At 37.2% G+C, this 20,296-nt stretch overlaps 2 protein-coding genes across 2 annotated transcripts in view; both read left to right on the forward strand.

The window, feature by feature from the left end:
- Positions 1 to 1,524, forward strand: part of ptprjb.2 (protein tyrosine phosphatase receptor type Jb, tandem duplicate 2) — a 50,671-nt gene extending 49,147 nt beyond the window's left edge. Inside the window, exons 38-40 of the mRNA XM_081608047.1 lie at positions 370 to 530; positions 646 to 781; positions 887 to 1,524. Of these exons, the coding sequence (XP_081464173.1) occupies positions 370 to 530; positions 646 to 781; positions 887 to 1,021 (432 nt within the window). The 3' untranslated portion in view covers positions 1,022 to 1,524. The remainder of the gene's footprint in view (positions 1 to 369; positions 531 to 645; positions 782 to 886) is intronic.
- Positions 1,525 to 4,626: 3,102 nt separating this feature from the next.
- osbpl5 (oxysterol binding protein-like 5) overlaps positions 4,627 to 20,296 on the forward strand; it is a 43,757-nt gene continuing 28,087 nt past the window's right edge. Inside the window, exons 1-2 of the mRNA XM_017305456.2 lie at positions 4,627 to 4,803; positions 13,273 to 13,334. The gene's annotated coding sequence lies outside the window, so the exon portion shown is untranslated. The remainder of the gene's footprint in view (positions 4,804 to 13,272; positions 13,335 to 20,296) is intronic.

The raw sequence follows: 20,296 nt of genomic DNA on the forward strand, positions 1-20,296 counted from the left end.
ACTTTATGTTGAAACACACACACACACACACACGCACGCACGCACGCACACACACACACACACACACACACACACACACACACGCACGCACACACACACACACACACACACACACACACACACACACACACACACACACACACACACACACACACACACACACACACACACACACACACATGAACTCACAGAATGTCAGTAATTACATGGTTGTTTTACTAACACTATGCAACAAAAAGCATGCATAAAGTGTGCTTTGCAGACGATTTGTCATTCTGAGTTCTGAGTCAAGGGTTTTTGATGTGCCCTGTCTTGATTATTCATCTTCCTGTAACTTGCCTCTTCATCGCTGACCTCTTTCTACCTCAGGTGAAAACAACAGAAGTCCGCTCAGTCCGCCACTTCCATTTCACAGCCTGGCCGGATCACGGCGTTCCAGAAACCACAGAGCTTCTGATCAGCTTCAGACATCTGGTCAGAGAGCACATGAACCAGTATTCCAGAAACTCCCCCACAGTGGTTCACTGCAGGTTGGACACAACACCCCGACAGCTTTACAAATGTTTTCATTTGGTTGGAAGTGTACAAAATAACCTGTCGTCTCCTGTCATTTTCCGCCTGTCTCTTTTTGATATTTGCGCTCAGTGCTGGAGTCGGGCGCACAGGCACCTTCATAGCCATTGATCGCTTGATCTTCCAGATCGAAAGGGAAAACATTGTAGATGTGTACGGCATTGTTCATGATCTGCGAATGCACAGGCCCCTCATGGTGCAGACGGAGGTAGGAAGACCACACATCTACTCTGCTCTGTTTTTTGGGGTTTTATTTTACAGCGTTTCACATCACAAACACTTTCTGATTTTTATTTTTGTTTTATTGCTGCAGGACCAGTATGTCTTCCTAAACCAGTGTGCCTTGGACATCATCCGGGCGAGAACAGGGAACAATGTGGATCTAATCTACCAGAACACAGCTGCCATCTCAATTTATGAAAACGTAGAACCCAAAAGGAGATATTAGTCTGCTTTTTCATTTCTTTACATCTCTCCCTCTCTTTTTGGGTGAGAAATAACTGAGCAAACAAGTTTAAAGGGAATACGTTTGTTAGAAACATCAACCTTTAAGGGTTTAATCCTCTTTTTTATATTTATTTGTTTAAAAAAAATAGAGGAAACGGCATTTTTTTATGCTTCTGCCTTAAATTCTCATACCTGCATATTCTTTGCACTGCACACTTATTATAAAGTTGCTTTCTACTGTATATGACTCACTGATTTTTATTTTTGCTCAGGTAGTTTTATTGTATACTGTTTTGGTATTTTTAAATACACTTTTAAATCGAACTGTACAAAACAAAAGCTAGTGGTATGTGCCTTAAAAACAGCATTCATGCGTTTACACCAGTAGAGGGCACACTTGTCTTTTTTTCCTAGTTATTAAACAGGGATCATGTGATATTTTAAAGGAACTTTAAGTTATTCTCTCCTTGCCTGACAAACTGTAAGCCAATATGAACTGTGCAATGTGATTTAATGAAGGAGTTTATTTGTTTTGGTCTCTTTTTCATTATTATTTATATGCACTGCAATGTGACGAATGCACTGGATGCATTTATGCATTTGTCCCACACTGTCCACTTTAAACATTAGATGTGTTTCTTTTCAAGTAATTTATGTTAAATTCTGGCCAGTGGTTCTTGAAATGGAATATCTATCTTATTCCTCACTTCATCTCAGGAACTCCTTTCAAGAAGAGCATTTTACTGGCTGTATTTGTGTTAAAATATATGTAATGCACCAGTTTGTATTATTAATTAAGACATTATTTCAATTGTCTTCTTTGCTCTTTCCTATGCTGTACATTCTTTAAGGAAAAAAAACATGTTATTTCACTTCCTGTGACATCTCTTATCCAGCTATAGTCACTTCCTTTGTAATAAAAGTCACTGGAGAAGCAAAAATGTACATATTTTTGTCAATCTTCCAAACAGCAGAATTTTCCATTAGCTTGGTACGTTTATTTTTTTTTGTCTTTTTCTTCATAGTTTGATTTATAGCACTTATGTTTTAATGAGAAATAGGAACATGAAATAGTAATTTTTTTAGGATATTTTAAAATGCTTTATGAGATGCTTGCTGGTTCAACGCAACTATGTAAAATGAGCTGAAGATATGTTTTTCTTAAATATGTAAAATTAAATGGGATTAAAGATGTTGCAACATTGTGGCAACAATCTACTCCTTATTAGAATCTTTTTGCTTCAATGCCAATAAAGCTAAACTGTCCTGCTAAAAATGTGTTTTGGTGTTGATTTTTCTACATATTTCATTTTTAAAAACTAATGTTTATTAATTATTAATGTTTATTGCATAAATTATCACAATTATTGAACATTTATTAGATTCAATCACTACAATTAATGAATTTTGTTTTTATCTTGGTGTCACAAAGTTACGCATAGTGGATGGAAAATTGGAAAGTTTTCAAATGTGTTTGATAAAAAAAAATTCAATTCATCCAAAAATGTTACATTTATGCAGTGCACATTTAATATTTACCCTGTCAACATATTCCCCCACCTAAGCATCTCCTCCAGAGTTACCACAGGCGTCTCAGCTGCTACCTGATAAATGTTCTCTTTGTCAGTTCAGGTGTGTTGCCACGTGTTGGTAAATTTTCAGTTGTGCTACACTCCTTTCTTTTTTGGGTGATTGATTGTACAATGCTCCACAATAATCTCAGAACTTAAGATATTTTTATGGCTATCATTTTTGCAACCAACTAATAAATCAAGTGATTTCTGCACTATATATTTCTACATTTCTCTATATTTTGAATGTAATTGATCATAATTAAAGATATATGAGCAAAGTTATTCCCCTTGCAAGGGAGGATGGTTCTGCACATCTCTGCAAAAATAAGATTTTAGGTTTCAGGTAGGTATCTGCACCCGATGCAGACACAAACACTGACCTCCTGATTCTTTTCTCTCGGAGCAAACAGCATTTCACAGAGACCTGAAACATTCGCAGCCCTGAACAAGCAAAGACCTGTAGCTCTTGTGTACTTTATATTTAACTACTTTGAGGTATCTAGGTGGTGGTAACATAACATTCTACCAGAATGCAGGGCTTCCAGGAGCCCCTCCCCGTTTTCCCCATTGATCTCCCTCACTTCACCACGTCAGGCTTGTTTGATGTCTCTCACATTCACAAGTTGGACTTAAAAATAGATTTGACATTTGGATGACTTTCTGTTTTTCTGTTCTATGGTTTTCAAGTAAAAGAAATACAATTTAGGCTGGTGAGATTACCATACTAAGAGTACAGATATTCAATTGGGATTGCAATCAAAATCAGTCTATAAAATAAACCAGTACTTTTATTTCACTTAACAGCACATTGTCAAAAAAAACGAAAACCCTGCCTTTCGCTTGGCCTGCAGTTGTAACAAATTGTTAAAAAGAAAAAAATAATAATGAAGAACTCCATTGCTAAAGTGGGAAAATCTGTAACACTTTATTTGAAGGGGGGTGAATATTCAAAATGTCTTTGTTATGACAACTTGACATTAACCAATAAAGCATTACTGGTATAAATTTGTTATAAAAGTATTATTCCACTTTAAAAATTAGGTAACTTTATGTTATTAAAGGCAAAGTTTAAAATGTAATAATTTCTTGGTTAATGTCAAGTTGTCATAACAAAGACATTTTGAATAATGTCAACTTTGTATTAAAAGTGTCATAATTTACCGAATGACGCTTTATGACAACAGTCATAAATATTCATGAAGGCTTATTTATGTTCATGACAGGTGTTATTTCACGTTTATGACGGTGTCATGACAGTCTTATTCACCCCCTTCAAATAAAGTGTTACCGGAAAATCTATAGACAGGATAATTTTGTTTGGTGCGGGTGAGTGTGTGTGTGTGTGTGTGTGTGTGTGTGTGTGTGTGTGTGTGTGTGTGTGTGTGTGTGTGTGTGTGTGTGCGTGTGTGTGTGTGTGTATGTGTACTTTCTACACATTCAAACAAACTGGTAAGATTTGACTGAAAGATGAATGGAGCTAAATACAGGGCAAGTCCTGAAAGAGGATGCAAATGACTTTAATAATTTGCCTTTCACCAGGACATACAGCCACAATTACAACAAAAATGGTTTGGATCAAAATATACTATTTATGTGTTACAATCTCAATCAAACTTCAAAAGTAACTCTCAAGAATTTTTAACCATTAATTAAAAATTGCTGTTGCCTGCTCTCAGTCTGACTGATACTGAGCTATTTTGCAAGCTATTTCAGTGTCTTAATGTGCATAGCTTGTAGAAACATAACCCAAAAGACTTAGCTGAATACAAATGTGCCATTTTTCCGAATGTATCTTTATTTTCTCTCTCATAATTGTGCCTTTTTGTTCATAAAAGGTACAATTTTATGAACAAATTGTGCCTTTGTTCATAAAGGTACAATTTATGTACCTTGTATGGTTGTATGTGGTTGTAACGTGACGGAAAGACCGTTCGGATGGCATTGTAGGGCCCTTGCAGTATATGTAGTACCTATTTGTGACCACAGGTGTCGCCAGAGCTCATTGCGTGGCAGCAGCCAGGGCAACCGCAGCAACTAGAACGTAGAGCCCGTTCTGCGCTCTCCATGTTGAAACGGAGCAAGTTCTCCGGCTGACTCCAACCGTCCGTGCGTCCCCCACCACCCAGCTGGTTCCACATCGCCCTGCTATGACACTTGACTGGGAATGGATCTGTGAAACTGTATGAGTGCTGCCTTACCCGGGAAAACGGCAAGTTTGTCTCTTCTCTGCTACGCAACGGCAGCAAAACGAGAAGGATAACTATTTTTAGTGACTCCGAATTATTCAACTAACGTAGGTTTTTATGTGCTAACTTGTAGCTAGCCATGGCAGCTCTTGTGTCCGTTACAGGGAACGGGGAGGGCTTGTCGGTATTTTCAGACATCATGGACTCGTTGTATTTCCCTGTATTTTTTTCTGTAACATCACAGTGTATTTGGCTGCCTGATTAAGTGGTCAGGGGGGCTAACGTTAGAAGCTTTCTCCCCAAACTTAACCCTCACCTCCACATTAGCGGAGCAAACCGTGCCCCATGCGGCTGCAGCTTCTCTTGCTGTCACCGTCTTTGCATAACAGGGAGTCAAGCTTGTGCACACGATTGCTAGAAAGCAAGGGTAATTTGCTTAATTTCTCTTTATGTGTATTCCGCTTTACTTTACTGTTACCATCTACTGTAGGTGCAGCAAGCAGAATTCGTAAACATGACCGAGCGAAGCGCGATAATGTTCCTCTGTTTACTGTAACAACCCGTATGGCCGAGCCCTCATCACCGAAATAACCATACTTGTTTTGTTTACTTTCAATCTGCCTCCTTTTGGTCTGTATTGCCAAAATTCTCTCGGTAAATCCTTGTAGTGGCTTGAATTTCCCGTCATGTTGCTTTAGCGCTCAGCGGAAAATGTAGATGATTGAAATGAGATTTGTAGACATTTAAAGTACCAGCAAACCGACTGCCGTTGACATATTTTCACTTTTGCTGTTTCCATATGTTGATCAACACCAGTAGGCGTCTGTGCTTCCCTGTCTTCAGCATGAAGCTCTTTATTATGATTGTGATCATGCAATTAGCTGGACAATAATTCATAGTGGCGTTTTGTTTCTAGAATAAACAACCACGTTGGGAGATTTTGTACTGGCTTATGTAACGCTCCAGAGTAAATGAAACGTCAATGCAGAAGTGCCAGGATTTTTATAGCCATGAGGTTTATTTGTTAACTGCAAATTGCAATCCTCCTCTTATCTTAGTGGAGTTTTTACTCTCTATCCTTGAAAAATAAGGTGTTAGTCCCTATCACTGACAATCAGTTATTCAGGTATTGAAAAATTCCAATATTTTGAATTAATTTAGTAGCATGCCTTTTTGAGTTGCATATTCATCCGGTAAAGCTTAGGGACATGTTGGATTTAAGACTGCCACCCCTATCAAAGAACCTACAGCACATTTTTTTGTCGTTTCTGTTATGTTTTCCTTAAAAAAAAATCAGAATGAAAGTGCATTCAGATTAACAGGTTACATCTAAAATGAACCTACCAAGCCAGAAGAACAAACAAGAACAAGAAATTAAACCAGAAAAAGCCTGGTCGTTGCGTCTCGATTATAATTGTATACATGAGTGCAGGCGATGCCCTCAATAAATGAAGCAAAAAATGCAAAGGCGCTTGACCTTGATGTGGCACGTTACCCACATGTCTCCTGTGGGGGCAGCATCACAAGCCCAGCTGTCCTGAGCATCAGTGTCTCAGAAGAAGGTCACTGTCAGAAATGACAGCAAAGTGTCTCTTCACATACCTTTCTCAATTTGTATCACAAAAAGCTACTTGGCAGGTAGTTTTTGAAATTTAAAACCTAAAACTACTTGAGCATCACATGAAGACCAGGGAAATGATGAGGAACAGGCCAGTGGAGTTTACATTTCGAGTGAATAAATTCATTTTCATGGTGGTCTGAGATGATTTCAGAAGCTCTAAAGTGGTAAGACAACTTAAGTAGAAACAAATACACCAACATTGGGTGCAATCTTCACCGTAATAATTTCTCCTCATTCCCTGTGCAAATTAAGACAGAAGAGCTAATATTCTGTTTTTAATGAGATAACACAGGGAAAAAAAAATTATGTAATCAGATTTTTAATCTGGCTGCACGAAGCATTTGGGAGCTCAGAGCTGCCTTTTCCATATTGAATAATGTCTGTGAGCTGGCTGAAAGAAGCCAGACAAAGTTCTCTAATTTCAGGAAAGATAAATTTGACTTTTTTGATTTATTTTTTGTTTTGTTTTTCTGTTTCAAAAACGCAGACAGCCTTGTTATATAAACTACAGGAACCCCTTCATCAGGGTAAATCTGTTTAATGTGCTAACTTTCATTGTCACTAATTCACCAGATAACTTTTTTTTCTTACTTATGTCACTCTATAAACTGCAGACTAGCAAAAAGAGAGAGCGCTTTATACTTAACTCTCGAAAACCTCTAATAAATGTGATCAGCATTTAGTATAAGTATCAAAATTAAAATAACAGTGTTGGAATTTGTTACTCCAATTAAATTACCAAAAAAAAATGGGTTAGGGTATGGGAGGGAGGTATTGTTGCAGGAGGAAATGATTACTAAAAGTGCTGGAAGTGAGCACCTGGATGGTACTTGGAAAATTGCTGCAGACTGGGAAAAAAAACAAAAAAACAGGTTATATGAAGATTTTCTCTTTGTGTCCAAAGTTCTGCATTTGTGCAATCTGTTTCAGACAGTAAAGGATTCATACCCTTTATTTTCTCTCTGCTTTAGACTAGCATCAGCCATGAGTTTGTTTATATCTGCAATGTCAGGCTGTCGATATCCGAGATGGCAGCGGAAAGCATTTCAAGGTCATAAATATTGTGTGACAAAATGGAAGTGGGCCATTAAATCATTGACAACATACTCTGTTAGAATTTGCATATCAGATTCCTGTGAGCCTGTGCTGCCTTAAATAGTATCAGTTGTAATGAGTCTTCAGATAGCGTAGATGTTCAATAACCAGATCATTAAACATCTATTAGATTTTACTACTTGGCCCAAGCTTTGCTTATCTGTGGACACCTAATGTCTGGTTGTGTCATGTGATTGTCTGCCTCGTCCTAATCAGGTGGGGATATATAATGGTGTTGGGCCTTAAGCCTATCAAGTAGAACTGTGGCTTTGCTCTGCTGTGAATGACAAAACGAGAGAGTGTTGTTGTGAATGAATTAGAGACAGGAAGGGAGCGGAGAGTTTGAAGAGCTTGTTTGAGAAACTTCCTGTGGGCGGATGATGCCTATATGTATTAAATCCCGCTCTTTTATTGCAGGTATCGTGCATTTAGCCACTAGCTGCTGATCGGATTTTCATTTAAGAGTGGGGCTGTCCTGGTTTTCGAGGGGTTAAAGCCAATAATTCCCAGCTTGTTGCAAATGTACCCATGTCGTTAGACCTCTACTTTTACTTTACTCTAAAGAATTTCTCTAATGATTTCACAAAAAAGCCTGCATGAATACTGAAAAAAGAACATTTATTCTTTAACAAAAAAAAAAGAAAAAAAAAACTTTATAGGGGTTTCTATAGGAAATATAGCCTTCAAACTGTTTCAGAGTAACCGCTCTTTTCAGCGAAAAAGTACTACTTCTGGTTATATAAGTGGATCTGCGCCTCTTCAGCTCCCCTGAGATGGAAATGCTTTCCCCGACATCTAGCCGGGGAATCTAGACTAAAACCTTCCATACAGAAACTGTCTTGCTACTTCAGGGCAGCAAATGCTCTTTAGTGGGCCAAGATTTCCCTCCTCTGCAGATTTTTCTTTTTTTGTTCTGCATTACCTTACAGCTGTAGTGAGGTCTTTGTGGGTGAAACAACTTATGTCTCAAAATATCTCACTTTATCGAAAAAACAAAAAGAAACATGTCTGTTTTAGGTATCTAAATCAAATAACAATAAATGAGTAATTGTTGCTTCTCTTTTTATATTAAGATATAAGTAGTTGACTTTTTTTCTAAATAATGTGAAAGTTTATTTTATTTTTGCTCAAGCTCATCTACCTATTAAATAACTTTAATAATAATTTTCTTGTTTACATTGTGGACTAATTTTGTAAAGTTTCCGTCTATTTTCTTCATGCAGCATTAAGCTATGTGAATTGTCTACAGTTATATATTTGTGAAAATAATCTATTTCAGATTTGTGCATATATACCAGTTACTTTGCTGTTTTTTGTTAAATTCATATTATTGTCCAGCCCTTTGCGAACAACCTGTAAAAAGTATCTCATGCTATTTCATGCGATAACATGCAGCATCTGTGTTGAGATTACAGCAAGGTTGTTTCAGGAATTTCTTTTCTTGCTTTAACTCAGATTTATTATGAAATGAGGGCTGCCAGGAGATTTACGTCATCAGCCTTTTAAACCCTCTCTTGGAGGGTCATCGTGCTGCTGTGTTCAGAACCAGATTAACCCTAATTTTTGGTTTCTGGCTGTGGATTTTTTTTTTTTTTCAAATAATGACATTTCATTAGCCGCCGACCTTCCACCCACTTATTTATTTTTTGCGGCTTTGCTGCTTTAGGAAATTAATTCTATCGGGGCGGAAATTTTGAGATTATAGGCTATATAAAGCTAATCAAATATTTATTCAGGTGGGAAGAGTGACACTTTTATGTTCCACTAAATGGAAACTTGTGACTCCAAACTTTAACTGTCCAATGTCAAGCAATTCAGAGACAGCAAATCCTCTGAGATTGTCCTTTGGTTTCAGAATCTGGCTGTTTTCCACAGCATGGGATCATCATCTGACTGCAGTTTAAATGGGATACCCCTGCCAAAATTGTTCTTTGAGCGATCCAACGCCCAGCTTGCATCTACAAAAGTGAAAGGCTATAAACCTTTATATGTTACAATGGTTTCAAATGGAAACCGGCAAAGCATAATGCAGAAAAGCATGAATAAAAACCCTTTAAGTTCTTGTGTGGCTGTCCATATTTACTTTAACAGGCCCTTTTCACAAGAAACCTTCAGGAATTCTTGTCGTCTCTGTGTGATTAATGCGAGGATGGAGGTGGCGGGGCTGAAATCAACCTGAGGTCATGCCGGAAATACGGTCCTTTATTCTGCAAAGGGTGGTGGTCACAGTGCCAACTTTGACAGTGAGTGTGAACTGGGGACTTCCCCTAGCATTTATGATAGCCAATTTGCTTTTTGCTGGAACACAAACACACACACAGTATTTGTCTTCACAATTCTAATGTAGGACTACAAACGGCATAACCAGTTTGTCCACGTAGAAGTAGACGGCTGTTTGGTCTCGTGGCTCTGAACCTCCCCCTTGTATTTCATTGGTGGGACTCTAGAGGCTCATGGGTGTTTGCTGCCACCGGGGACTCTTGTTTTCACCCTCAGCCACAAACAGCACATGCCTGCTGACTTCAAAAGGTCTTGCTACTAACCAAAGTCTTTCTATGCAACCACAGTTCTCATGCTGTAGTGCAAAGATTCCGACCTGCAACTAACCAACCTTCCTCCCTTTTCCATCTCTTTTGGATGCATCAAGGTGTGGAGGAAAACACATGCCCACTAAGTGAAGTTAAGGAAAATGTAAAATATTATTATTATTATTGTTTTTTTTATCAAGCTTTCTATATGGTAATTCTTATTCCAGGCACCCACATTTAACTCAGAGTTTTCGTTCATCATGTTGATTGTTTTGTGGTATCATGTCCAAGTCACCAGATAATAAATTTCTGGACAGGATTTGGCTTTGACCCCCACCTCCCACTGCCACCATCGCTCTTAACTTTCTATTGTGAGAGCTGGCGAACTGGCAGTGCCTTTATGCAAATGTTGCTTACTTGTATGCTTGAATAAGAGCATGTAGAGTGTTGTGTATACAAAATGAATGCAACAGTGTTTCATGGTTTTCAACATTTGGGGCTTTTGGGGTTAATTTTTGTTTTATGAAGCCCATGAGAAGAAGTTGGACTAATATATTACAATGAGTAGAAAGTAGAACAGTTTAAGAAAAGAGCAGAGCTTAATTTCTGTGTGGCAAGATGATGACTTTGTATGGTAAATCCATCTCTTGAGAAGATGCTAAAACATCTGGTGTGATTGAGGAAATGTAGGACAGCTTGAAGAGTGTTAGTGCTTCTGTAGCTATGGCAGCCTTCCACCTAAACCCTGTCACTTTCTGGGTCATGGTTTCCCTACTTCTAGTTTGCGTACTTTATACATGCATATTTTTTTTCCATTCTTAAGGAAAAAAACAATTTTGAGTTTATGTTTACTTTGAGATACTTGCTCAATATATTTTGCTCTTGCATTATGCTGTTTTTCTCCATCTCATCTCCACTTCTCTGTGTTGTGTTTGTTCCACAAGGCCTGCCATGTTTTTTTTTTTTGTCATTTCACTTAGTATTGGGGCTACACATGCCTCGCTGTTATTGCTTCCTCTTTTGCTCAGAGATGGAATGTAAGGCACAGATTGGGAAGTTCCGCCATAAGTTCCCTGTCCATTTTACAGCTGTTGATTTTCCAGTTGATTATTACCCAAGCTTGGACTGCCTCATGTGAGTCAGTCTTGGCTTTCTGCCGTGATCAATGCCAGGTTATATTGAAGTGGAAATTTATGATTGTTCTTGATTTCTGAAGTTCACTATCATGTGACTCAAGGATGAGGTAATGTTTGGAGATTTAGTTTGCAATTTTTTTTTTTGTTTTCTGATAAAAATGTTAAGGTTGGGTCTCAAGTGTTCTGCAGTGTGTCGTTATAAGAGCCTGCTGTACCCCTGGTTTCTCTCTTGATTATAAAATACCAAAATTCCTTACTTGAAAAGAAAATTAACCTTTTTAAAAGTCTGAGAAATTTAAATCCTTTAAGTTGTTGCACACATTGCAACACACTGAGCAATCGGCAAAAGTGATGCAATACTACACTGGTAGCAAACATCTTTGACTCGCTTAACTGTGGTGTTTGTCACTAGCATTTTGCTTTAAGTATATTTTCATTTGTTTTTTACTTTTTATGATTTTTTTTTTTTTTTTTACTTTGAGACGTTAGCTATATTTGTAGCACCTTTTTATGTCACATTTATCTATGGGGATCTGGAGCTAATGTGTTAACTTATGAGCACATTTTACCTTCTCTGAGAACCATTCCTCCCAACGAACCATAAAGTTAATTTGTGCCTTTCTGGATAAAATGTGTGTTGTGAATTGCTTATGTATCATACAAGAATATCAGCTCAGCTCTTTTAAATTTGCCAGTTTTCATTGTTTATTTACCTATATTTATACATGAAGGTATAGGTCCCCAATCTTTATCTGATTCTCCTTAAACTTAAAAAAAAAAAAAAAGTGAATAAAAGCTATTGGTATTAGATCAAAAATTGTGAGATTTGGTATTAAAGCATTTTACAAAAAGGGAAAAAATATGTTTTTATGGTGACTGACTTTCTGATGTCAAATCAGAACCAATTAAGCAAATATGAACTGATTACGATTTCTAGCTGAATGGTACTTCTGGTATTAAATTTACTGCACTTTTGCTGAGTGCATCTTCTGAGCACTTGCTTTGGATTGAATGTACAGTAGCTGTCGCCTCGAATTGTTATCTTTTAGCATTGACCAGAAAACTGCAATAGCTGCGCCCCTATTTGCAATCATTTCAAAATGTCAAAGTGTGGAATATTGCAATTTGCAAAGAACTGTTTGGATTATGTATTTGTTTAGGGTATTATACTTAGTACAAGAGCCAGGCATTTACACAGTGTATGCCAACAATATATTTGGACACACACTATCGTGCAGACCTACTTAGTGCTGATGTCAATGTTCTTCACAACAGTGTTTTATCAACCAATGAGCATTTGCAGATATTTAGAATTAAAACATTAGCACGCTATGCCTCTAAAGCATTTGCCAAGGTAGTCGATGTCTTTGTGGTTAGCATGTGGTTCATAAAACCTCTACAATTTTAAACTTTGATCCAAAATCAATAGTTAGATATGGTGTCATATAAGTGTCTCTAAACTACAGGGTTGGATACCTGTAACTGGTCTCAAAATGTTGAAATGAAATGTTTTGACTGCTGTAAATAGGGACATTGTTCTGTTCAAATTGCTCTGTGTGAATGTTTGTTTTCATATAGAGTTTGTCAGATACCCCAAAGTAATTTCACAAGCAAGACTAAAACTAATTTTAAGTGAAAACACAGAAGCAGAAACGACGACGATACCTTCTTAGCTGGGCTCAGGTTTGACATTTAAATACATTCACACTTCTGTTTTTGTAAATCTTAGAATTAGGTGTCTTCCAGATTCCTGCTGCATGACGACAATAAATCAGTGTTTAGAATAAAAGTACTATCACTCCATTAATATGATGCGTTGTTTTGTTTGTGCGTCATTTTAATCTTTCTCACAGTGTCTTATCATAGAGGAGATTTTTGTTTATAATGTTACGCACTTGTACAATAGATTTCTAATTAACTGGTATTGTGTGTCAGAGAAAACTAATAGGTGTTGGTAGTTCCCTTGGTAACTAGGATTGAACTGGGTGGGGCTTTTGCACAGTGGTGTGAACAGGAGGAGCATGGGAAGGAGAGACACCAGGGGGAGAGGCCGTTTTTGTTCGTTTGTGAGAGTTAAAGTGAAACCTTATTCTTATTTTTGTATGTCTGCAGGTGAGACGGGCGGCTCCAACAGAGGGCTCTGGATGCTGTTGCTCCTGCAGTTCAGGTGAAAGGTAAGCCGAGCTTGTTAATTATTAATGCAAATTAACCTCTAAGTTGGCCAGCTATCTCCTTTGTGTGTTCTAATCACATGATTTACATGTAAGATTTTTGGGATACGGTTTAAGTTTTGTTCTTAAATACATTTGATGTGCTCTTTAAATTAGTGGAGAGAATTTTCTCCCAGGGATCAGTCTACTTTTAAAGTATGACACATATGCATACTCATTTTTACTCATTCTTGCCTGGAGGGACATCCAACTTTCTGAGCAGCAGAGAGAATTGGGGCATGTCTCTTAGGTGACAATGCAGACTTTCTTTCATTTAAACAAAATGCTGTTCTACAGTTTTGCAATCACAGTGTCAAAGTAGTACAGCCTCCTTTTCTTCAGTTTCTGTGTCCACTTCATTTCCCACGGCAGATTATCGTGTGTCAGAATTTTAAAGATGGTGCACAGCTAGGCTTTACAAGAAGGGGGAAACAGTTTGACAAAACTGAGATCAGCAGCTTACAGGGTGTGTCAGAATCCGTTTGGTTAGAAGGGAGTGAATGTCTGGGGTTTCACAAGGACAGTTGTTTTTTAAGTGATACTTTACATCATAGAGAAAAAGGCTGTTGTGTCTGCATGTTCATTTTTCATACAGTAGTGGTAAAGATGTAATAAATACTGTTTTTAAAGTTTCTGAGGACACTGTTTTTTTACTGCATGTTTTGCTGCATGAGCATCATAGGAAGTGTTTGGCACATTTTGCATCATATCAAAACTGTGTTTATATTTTTAGCTCTATTGAAGGATCCTCTTTCTGTAATGGTTTGTGTTTACTTTATTATAATATTACATGTATCGTGCTGTTTCTGCTTCCAGCAGCCTGTTATTGCGGTAAAATAAGGTGTGAAGTGTTGTAATCCAGCTGACCTGCTTACTTTTGCATGAATACAAGTCAAGAGATTACTTATTAACTCCAAAAAAGTTCTCAACAGATTGCATTTGAAGTGATTTTTCTTTGTAAAAGCCCTTTGTGTGCATTCAGAGTATGTGCAAAATAACAGCATTGATAAACTCTAACTATCTTACTTAACTATATAAACCAGTTATCTCGTTGGCCTTCAACCAGTAAGATTAACAGAAGTATTTGTTAGAGTTTGGTTCATCGTATTTATTGAGATATTTCTTTACATTTCTTCTCAACTGCAATGTAGCTTTCTCTATTTCATTCAGTACACATCAAAAGTTTGGTGCTTGTATATAAAGTGTAACCATGAGTATAATATACATCAAGGATTGTGTCTGACTAAACTTTAGAACTATTTTAAAATACGCTGCTCAAAAAAATAAAGGGAACACTCAAATAACACATCCTAGATCTGAATGAATGAAATATAATTGCCAATAATTTCCATCTGTTGTCTTTTCCATTTGCACAACAGCAGGTGAAATTGATTGTCAATCAGTGTTGCTTCCTAAGTGGACAGTTTGATTTCACAGAAGTTTGATTTACTTGGAGTTATATTGTGTTGAGGCTGCACAGCCTGGTAGAGCTGTTGCCTTGCAGCAAGAAGGTTCTGGGTTGGATTCCCGGCCCCGGTCTTTCTGCATGGAGTTTGCATGATCTCCCTGTGCATGTGTGGGTTTTCTCCGGGTACTCCGGTTTCCTCCCACAGTCCAAAAACATGACTGTCAGGTTAATTGGCCTCTCCAAATTGCCCCTAGGTGTGAGTGTGTGTGTGCATGGTTGTTTGTCCTGTGTGTCTCTGTGTTGCTCTGCGACAGACTGACGACCTGTCCAGGGTGACCCCGCCTCTCGCCCGAAACGTTAGCTGGAGATGGGCACCAGCAACCCTCCCGACCCCACTAAGGGACAAGGGTGCAAGAAAATGGATGGATATATTGTGTTGTTTAAGTGTTCCCTTTATTTTTTTGAGCAAGTATATATATATATATATATATATTTTTTTTTTTATGGTGCACATTATATATGTTAAAGTTGTCAAAGATTACATCTGAAGTCAGTTGCAGGAAACAACTCATACAGATTGAAACACTATGAGATATATAGTCAATTCCTGCAGATTTCTCCATATTAGTCGTGACGTGGCATGAAATTCTCCCTATTGAATAATAGAATTGAATGAAATATGAAAGTTTTATGTTTCTGTGTAAATTTGAACAAGACCCTGACAAAACATGAACTAAATTTCGGCTTATTGCAACAAATGATATTACATTTTGCCATTTTACGGCCTAACAGTTGATTATATTTGAAATAATTAGTTGTGCTATCTGCTCCAGTAGCCACTCTGTGGTCAGCTGACTACATGGGGTCAGTTGCTTTAATGAAATGTTGGTGCATTATCAGTTTTGCACACCATGACCATGTGTTTTTGCAACCTGCATTTGTTCTACATGGATTTCTGTCTTTCTACCAGCTGACCAGCAGTGTTTAGCACCAATATATCTAGAGGCAGCCCTGTGTTGTTCTTTGTTCCTTAAAGCTGGTAAAAACTAATTTTGGTACTTTACCTGGCTTCCTATTAATGAAAGCACTTAAAACCGTAGAAACTGTGTAATGCAAAATTGTAGTGATTCTGAAACTGTAGCTTTAAAGTTATTGAACATACATTTAAGTTGCAAATGTGATATAGTAATATTGTGCAAAGAACTACAATATTCTAAATTGGCACGTATATTTTTGTTATCTACCTCAATGTTTGTGGAGTCGATTTTCTAGTCGGTTGCATTTTCAGCTTTTGTATTATTTTTGTTTGTTGAACGCAGTAAATCCTTATTGTATTACTCGCATATGGAAGCCTGTCATATGCTAAAAAAAGCAACAAACCCCTGTACACCTCTCAGTGCTGCAGATTCTGGGAAATATATCAGAAGTTTTTTGCAAAACTAGATAAAACAAAAGCTCTTTCCATTTGATGTAATGGCACTAAAGCTTGAAGTTTGAGGGCCTATTTGTCAAAGTAATTCTTTTCTTTTAATTTGTAGAAGTTATCATTGACAGGCTGTCTCACTTTTCACACACACAGACGGGCACAGTGATGAGTTTTGCAGTTAGTATGAACCATCAAAAGTAAAACATGTACACTAGACTGCTTTCAGTATGTCGGCTTCCTCTTCTCTAGGTGTAACCTCGCATAGCTCAACCCCAGCTGGTAGAAAAAGTTCTTCCTCATTTCTACCATTTTTTATACTCTTAACAGCCTACTGAGCCTGCAAATTAAAACCATTCATGCTTTTTACCCCAATGCTTCACAGATTAAAAAGTTTGCTTTTTTGACATTTGGTGTAAATGCAACTTTGAGGGCTCAGTGGATAACCCAGTAGATTTCTACCTAAATGTCTTCTCAGTAATGAGAAATCTAGTGAAATGTTTGTCTTAACATATGTTACGGGTAGAAACACATTTTCTTCTTCCTTGTTTCCTCTAAGCGAATGTGCTTATCAGCCTAAAAATGCATTTCCACTGTTTTAGTGAAGGCTTATTTGATTATTAGCAAACTTTTTTTTTTTTTACAGAACCAGGAACAATGTATTAAGGTATTTTGCCTGAAGCGGTTATGGGGTTTTACGTTACTGGAAGTAACTTGTTGTTTTCAACTGTTGTGCTTTCTCTTTTTTTTTCTTCCTGTTGTTACAGATCATCATCCACTTTCTAAAAAGTTGCAGCTTAGTGCATTGAGTGCATTTATTGACCGTAGAGTTAGTGTCCACATTTTCATGAGAAAACAAGTCTTCTATAAATGGCTCATAAGTTTAGTAAGTAGTCTATTTATTTTAAAAAATGCTTTTAAGTTGTATGCATCTTGTGGATATACTTGAAATTTGTCTCGAAAAAACTCTTTTTAGGGGGTGCATTGATCAAAGTCATTATTTTGATGTGGCCTGGGTTGGAATTGTTGAAACACTCCTCTTGGCAAAGTGTTGTATTGATTTGTTTTCTGTCAAACACTCAAATGCTGTCCACCAATTTCTAACAGTGTTGAGGTTTGTTTCATCGTTAGTCAACTTTAGGGGCTTCAGTGTGAACAGTGACACTAGAGTTTTAGTAGTTTCCTGTTCATGGACACCTTGAACATTGAATCTTTTCTGGAGCTTCCGATGAACAATGGACCAAATGGACCATAAAAATGAATAACATGTATCCCCTTAAGAGCCTGTGTAAGCTGGAATTGTTTTCTCCACATGACGGTAATATTTTGGAACAGTGAAAGGGTCTCACTTCTATACACTCCCACACCTGATTTAGATGATAGAGGCCAATATGTTGAAGATTACAGAGAGTTGTTTGTTTCAGTTGAAACAGTGTTAACTCTCACAACAATCTTAAAACCTTTATTAGTTTTATGTTTCTGTAAAGCTAGCCAGAGTGGTTAAAGTAGATATTAGGAAGTCATCTAATGCTGACCTTTACTTTCTGTGCCATGTAGAACTGTATATTTCAGCATTATTAATTAAAGCTACTTGTTTCGATGCCTAGATATGTGTTATTTCTAGATTAGTTTTCAAGCAAGAGTTGCAGCCTTAATCTTCTTATTGCCATGCTTCTTTTCCTCTCCTATTAGCTGCTGTTTCACTAACAGACAGACAAAGGGATACTTCTCAAACTTTCCGTGGAGGGAAATCCTTAGGCCAGCTAACTTTGTAGGACCCAGAGTATTTTGCTTGGTTTTTCATACCATTTCTGCCACCCAGGGTTTTCAGTTCCATAAAAAGTCTTTGTCATAATCGAATAGGGCATCTTAAATGCATGCAGCTACCTGAATAGAGCAAAAGAAAGGGGCTATTTTGCATAGTTGTATTAAATAATTCAGTGCAGAATGAGGAAGAAAAATCTGCAGACATTGTTGTTGTTTTTTTTTTTCAAAGAAAGATGCAGAAGTGGCATTTGGAGCTTAATAAAAAGTGTTTGTGGTGTTCTAAAGTCTATTTTTATCACAAATGGCTTATTTGATTTATATGCACATCAAGGCCAGAATTAAAATCAATTGTTTCTTTTAACATTCACCCTTTAGCAGTAGTGGCTGTTCTTTAGTTATTGTTACTCTATACTACGCTGGGTTAGGCTCAGGGTTTGGCCTTGTAAATACATTGTATCTCATCAAGTAAATTGCCTTTTATCCCTTCTCATCCTTAATGTCCTTGTGCAAAGATGTCTTGATAGAGAAGCGATTAGTCACGTACAGCCCCTTTCTAGGAGTCATTTAGTTCATTTTCAGTGTCAACAATTCATTGCCAAAGTAGGACTTAATGGGTTTTTTGTTTACATTTTAGGATTTTTTTTTCTTCCGTTTTAATCTCTTCGTAACATAAGAATTGTCTCCTCCATTTACACTTCATAAATGTTTAATGCAATACAGTCTGATTGGTCAGTTGGTGTTTTGTTAGAAAAATAAAACGTGATCTCTGAAGTGGGCATGAAAACAACAATTGTTTGCTTCAGGACCACTTTAAATTGGGTTCTGCATGAATATTCCCAGTAATTAGACAATTATTTCACTGATCACAAAATGTTTAGACAGTGACTTCTAGAAGCTCTACTCTGTTTTTGGAAAGTGTTTTTTGTACATGACATATTCTAGTTGAAATTATCAGTGCAGTAACTCCTCCCAGCTCAGCTACTGTGTTAAGTGTCTTTCACTCTGTTAAAGTGACTTTATTAAGATCTTAAGTTGTACAGTGGAAAATGCAAGTCAGATCAGATGTGTTAAAACATGTTAGAGTCTGAGCTGCAGCACACTAAGCACATTACTGCAGTCCCTTGATACTTACTTTAAATTAGTCAGCATGAGTCTCCAAGGGTATACCTGTACGTGTGAGTTTCTGAGTACACGTGAACTTGTCTGCTGCTGCATTTTAAGGTAATAAGAGCAACTATCTCTAGCTCTCACTCAAGGTCCCTTTTTGCCTTAGTTGTGCCTGGCAAGGCCTGCAGTTGGCTGGTTCTCACACACAGCAACCCCTGGCTTGATTCCAGCCATAAACACAGCCAGCTGGCTCAGTCTGTTTACCAGGTCAAACATGGCCGCAGTTTGTCTTGGGACCTGTTCTGTTATTCAAACGTAGTCTGTGAATGAGAACCAGTAATTAGCTCAATCTAAACATCAGCTTTGAGTATTTTAAAATAAAGTTGTCCAGGAGTTTTATACCTTTCTTAACAATAGTCAGGATAGAATACTTAAATATGACATTTGGTAGGAGCTTGAACTTTTTGATTTTTGGTTACGTCTGTCATACTTGTTGATGATGGTATAATTTAGAAATACAAATGCATTCTATAATAAACTGAATATTTGACAAATCTATGGGTTGCTGATAAAAAATATTTTGCAAACCTCATATTTGTTTTCATTTTGTGTACGTGTCCTAGTCCTCACAGTTTGTTCGGAACTCCTTTGAAAGGTTTACTTTCCACGCTTTAATTGCTGTGCTTTTTCATGGATCCCACACAGAACCCTCTCAGGAACTGTGTGTACCAAGGGAGGTTGAGTTTCTTGCCAGTGTAACCTGAAGTTCAAGGAACAGTTTTGTGCATAACCTCTGAGAATGTTTCTGCACTGAAAATTACTCTGTGTATAAGAATTTATCCACATATTAAAAAAATAAAAGATTTTATTAATTTGTTTATTTTTTTAAACAGATAAATCAGAAACTTCCCTAACCAAGCTGATTTAATTTCAAATTTTAAAAAGAACTATAACATCTCAGCTGACGGAAAGTACTCTGAGAGACTCTGCCTGCTTTTAATAGGGTCAATAGGAGGTCTGGTAGAGGGTATTTTTGTGTCATCAGTTCCTCTGAAATAATCCTGAAACACCAGAGGACTTAGAATAGAACAACTAAATCACATATCCTCCCACAGTCTGTCACAAAATTAGTCTTTATACATCTTCTTTAAAGATACAGTAGACTATCTTCTGCTTGTTTCAAGTTAGTTGTTGACTTGTACACATTTTCTTAAAGTTGTA

Source organism: Poecilia reticulata, chromosome 6, assembly GCF_904066995.2.
Source record: "Poecilia reticulata chromosome 6, P_reticulata-male-v2, whole genome shotgun sequence".
Classification (NCBI taxonomy): domain Eukaryota; kingdom Metazoa; phylum Chordata; class Actinopteri; order Cyprinodontiformes; family Poeciliidae; genus Poecilia; species Poecilia reticulata.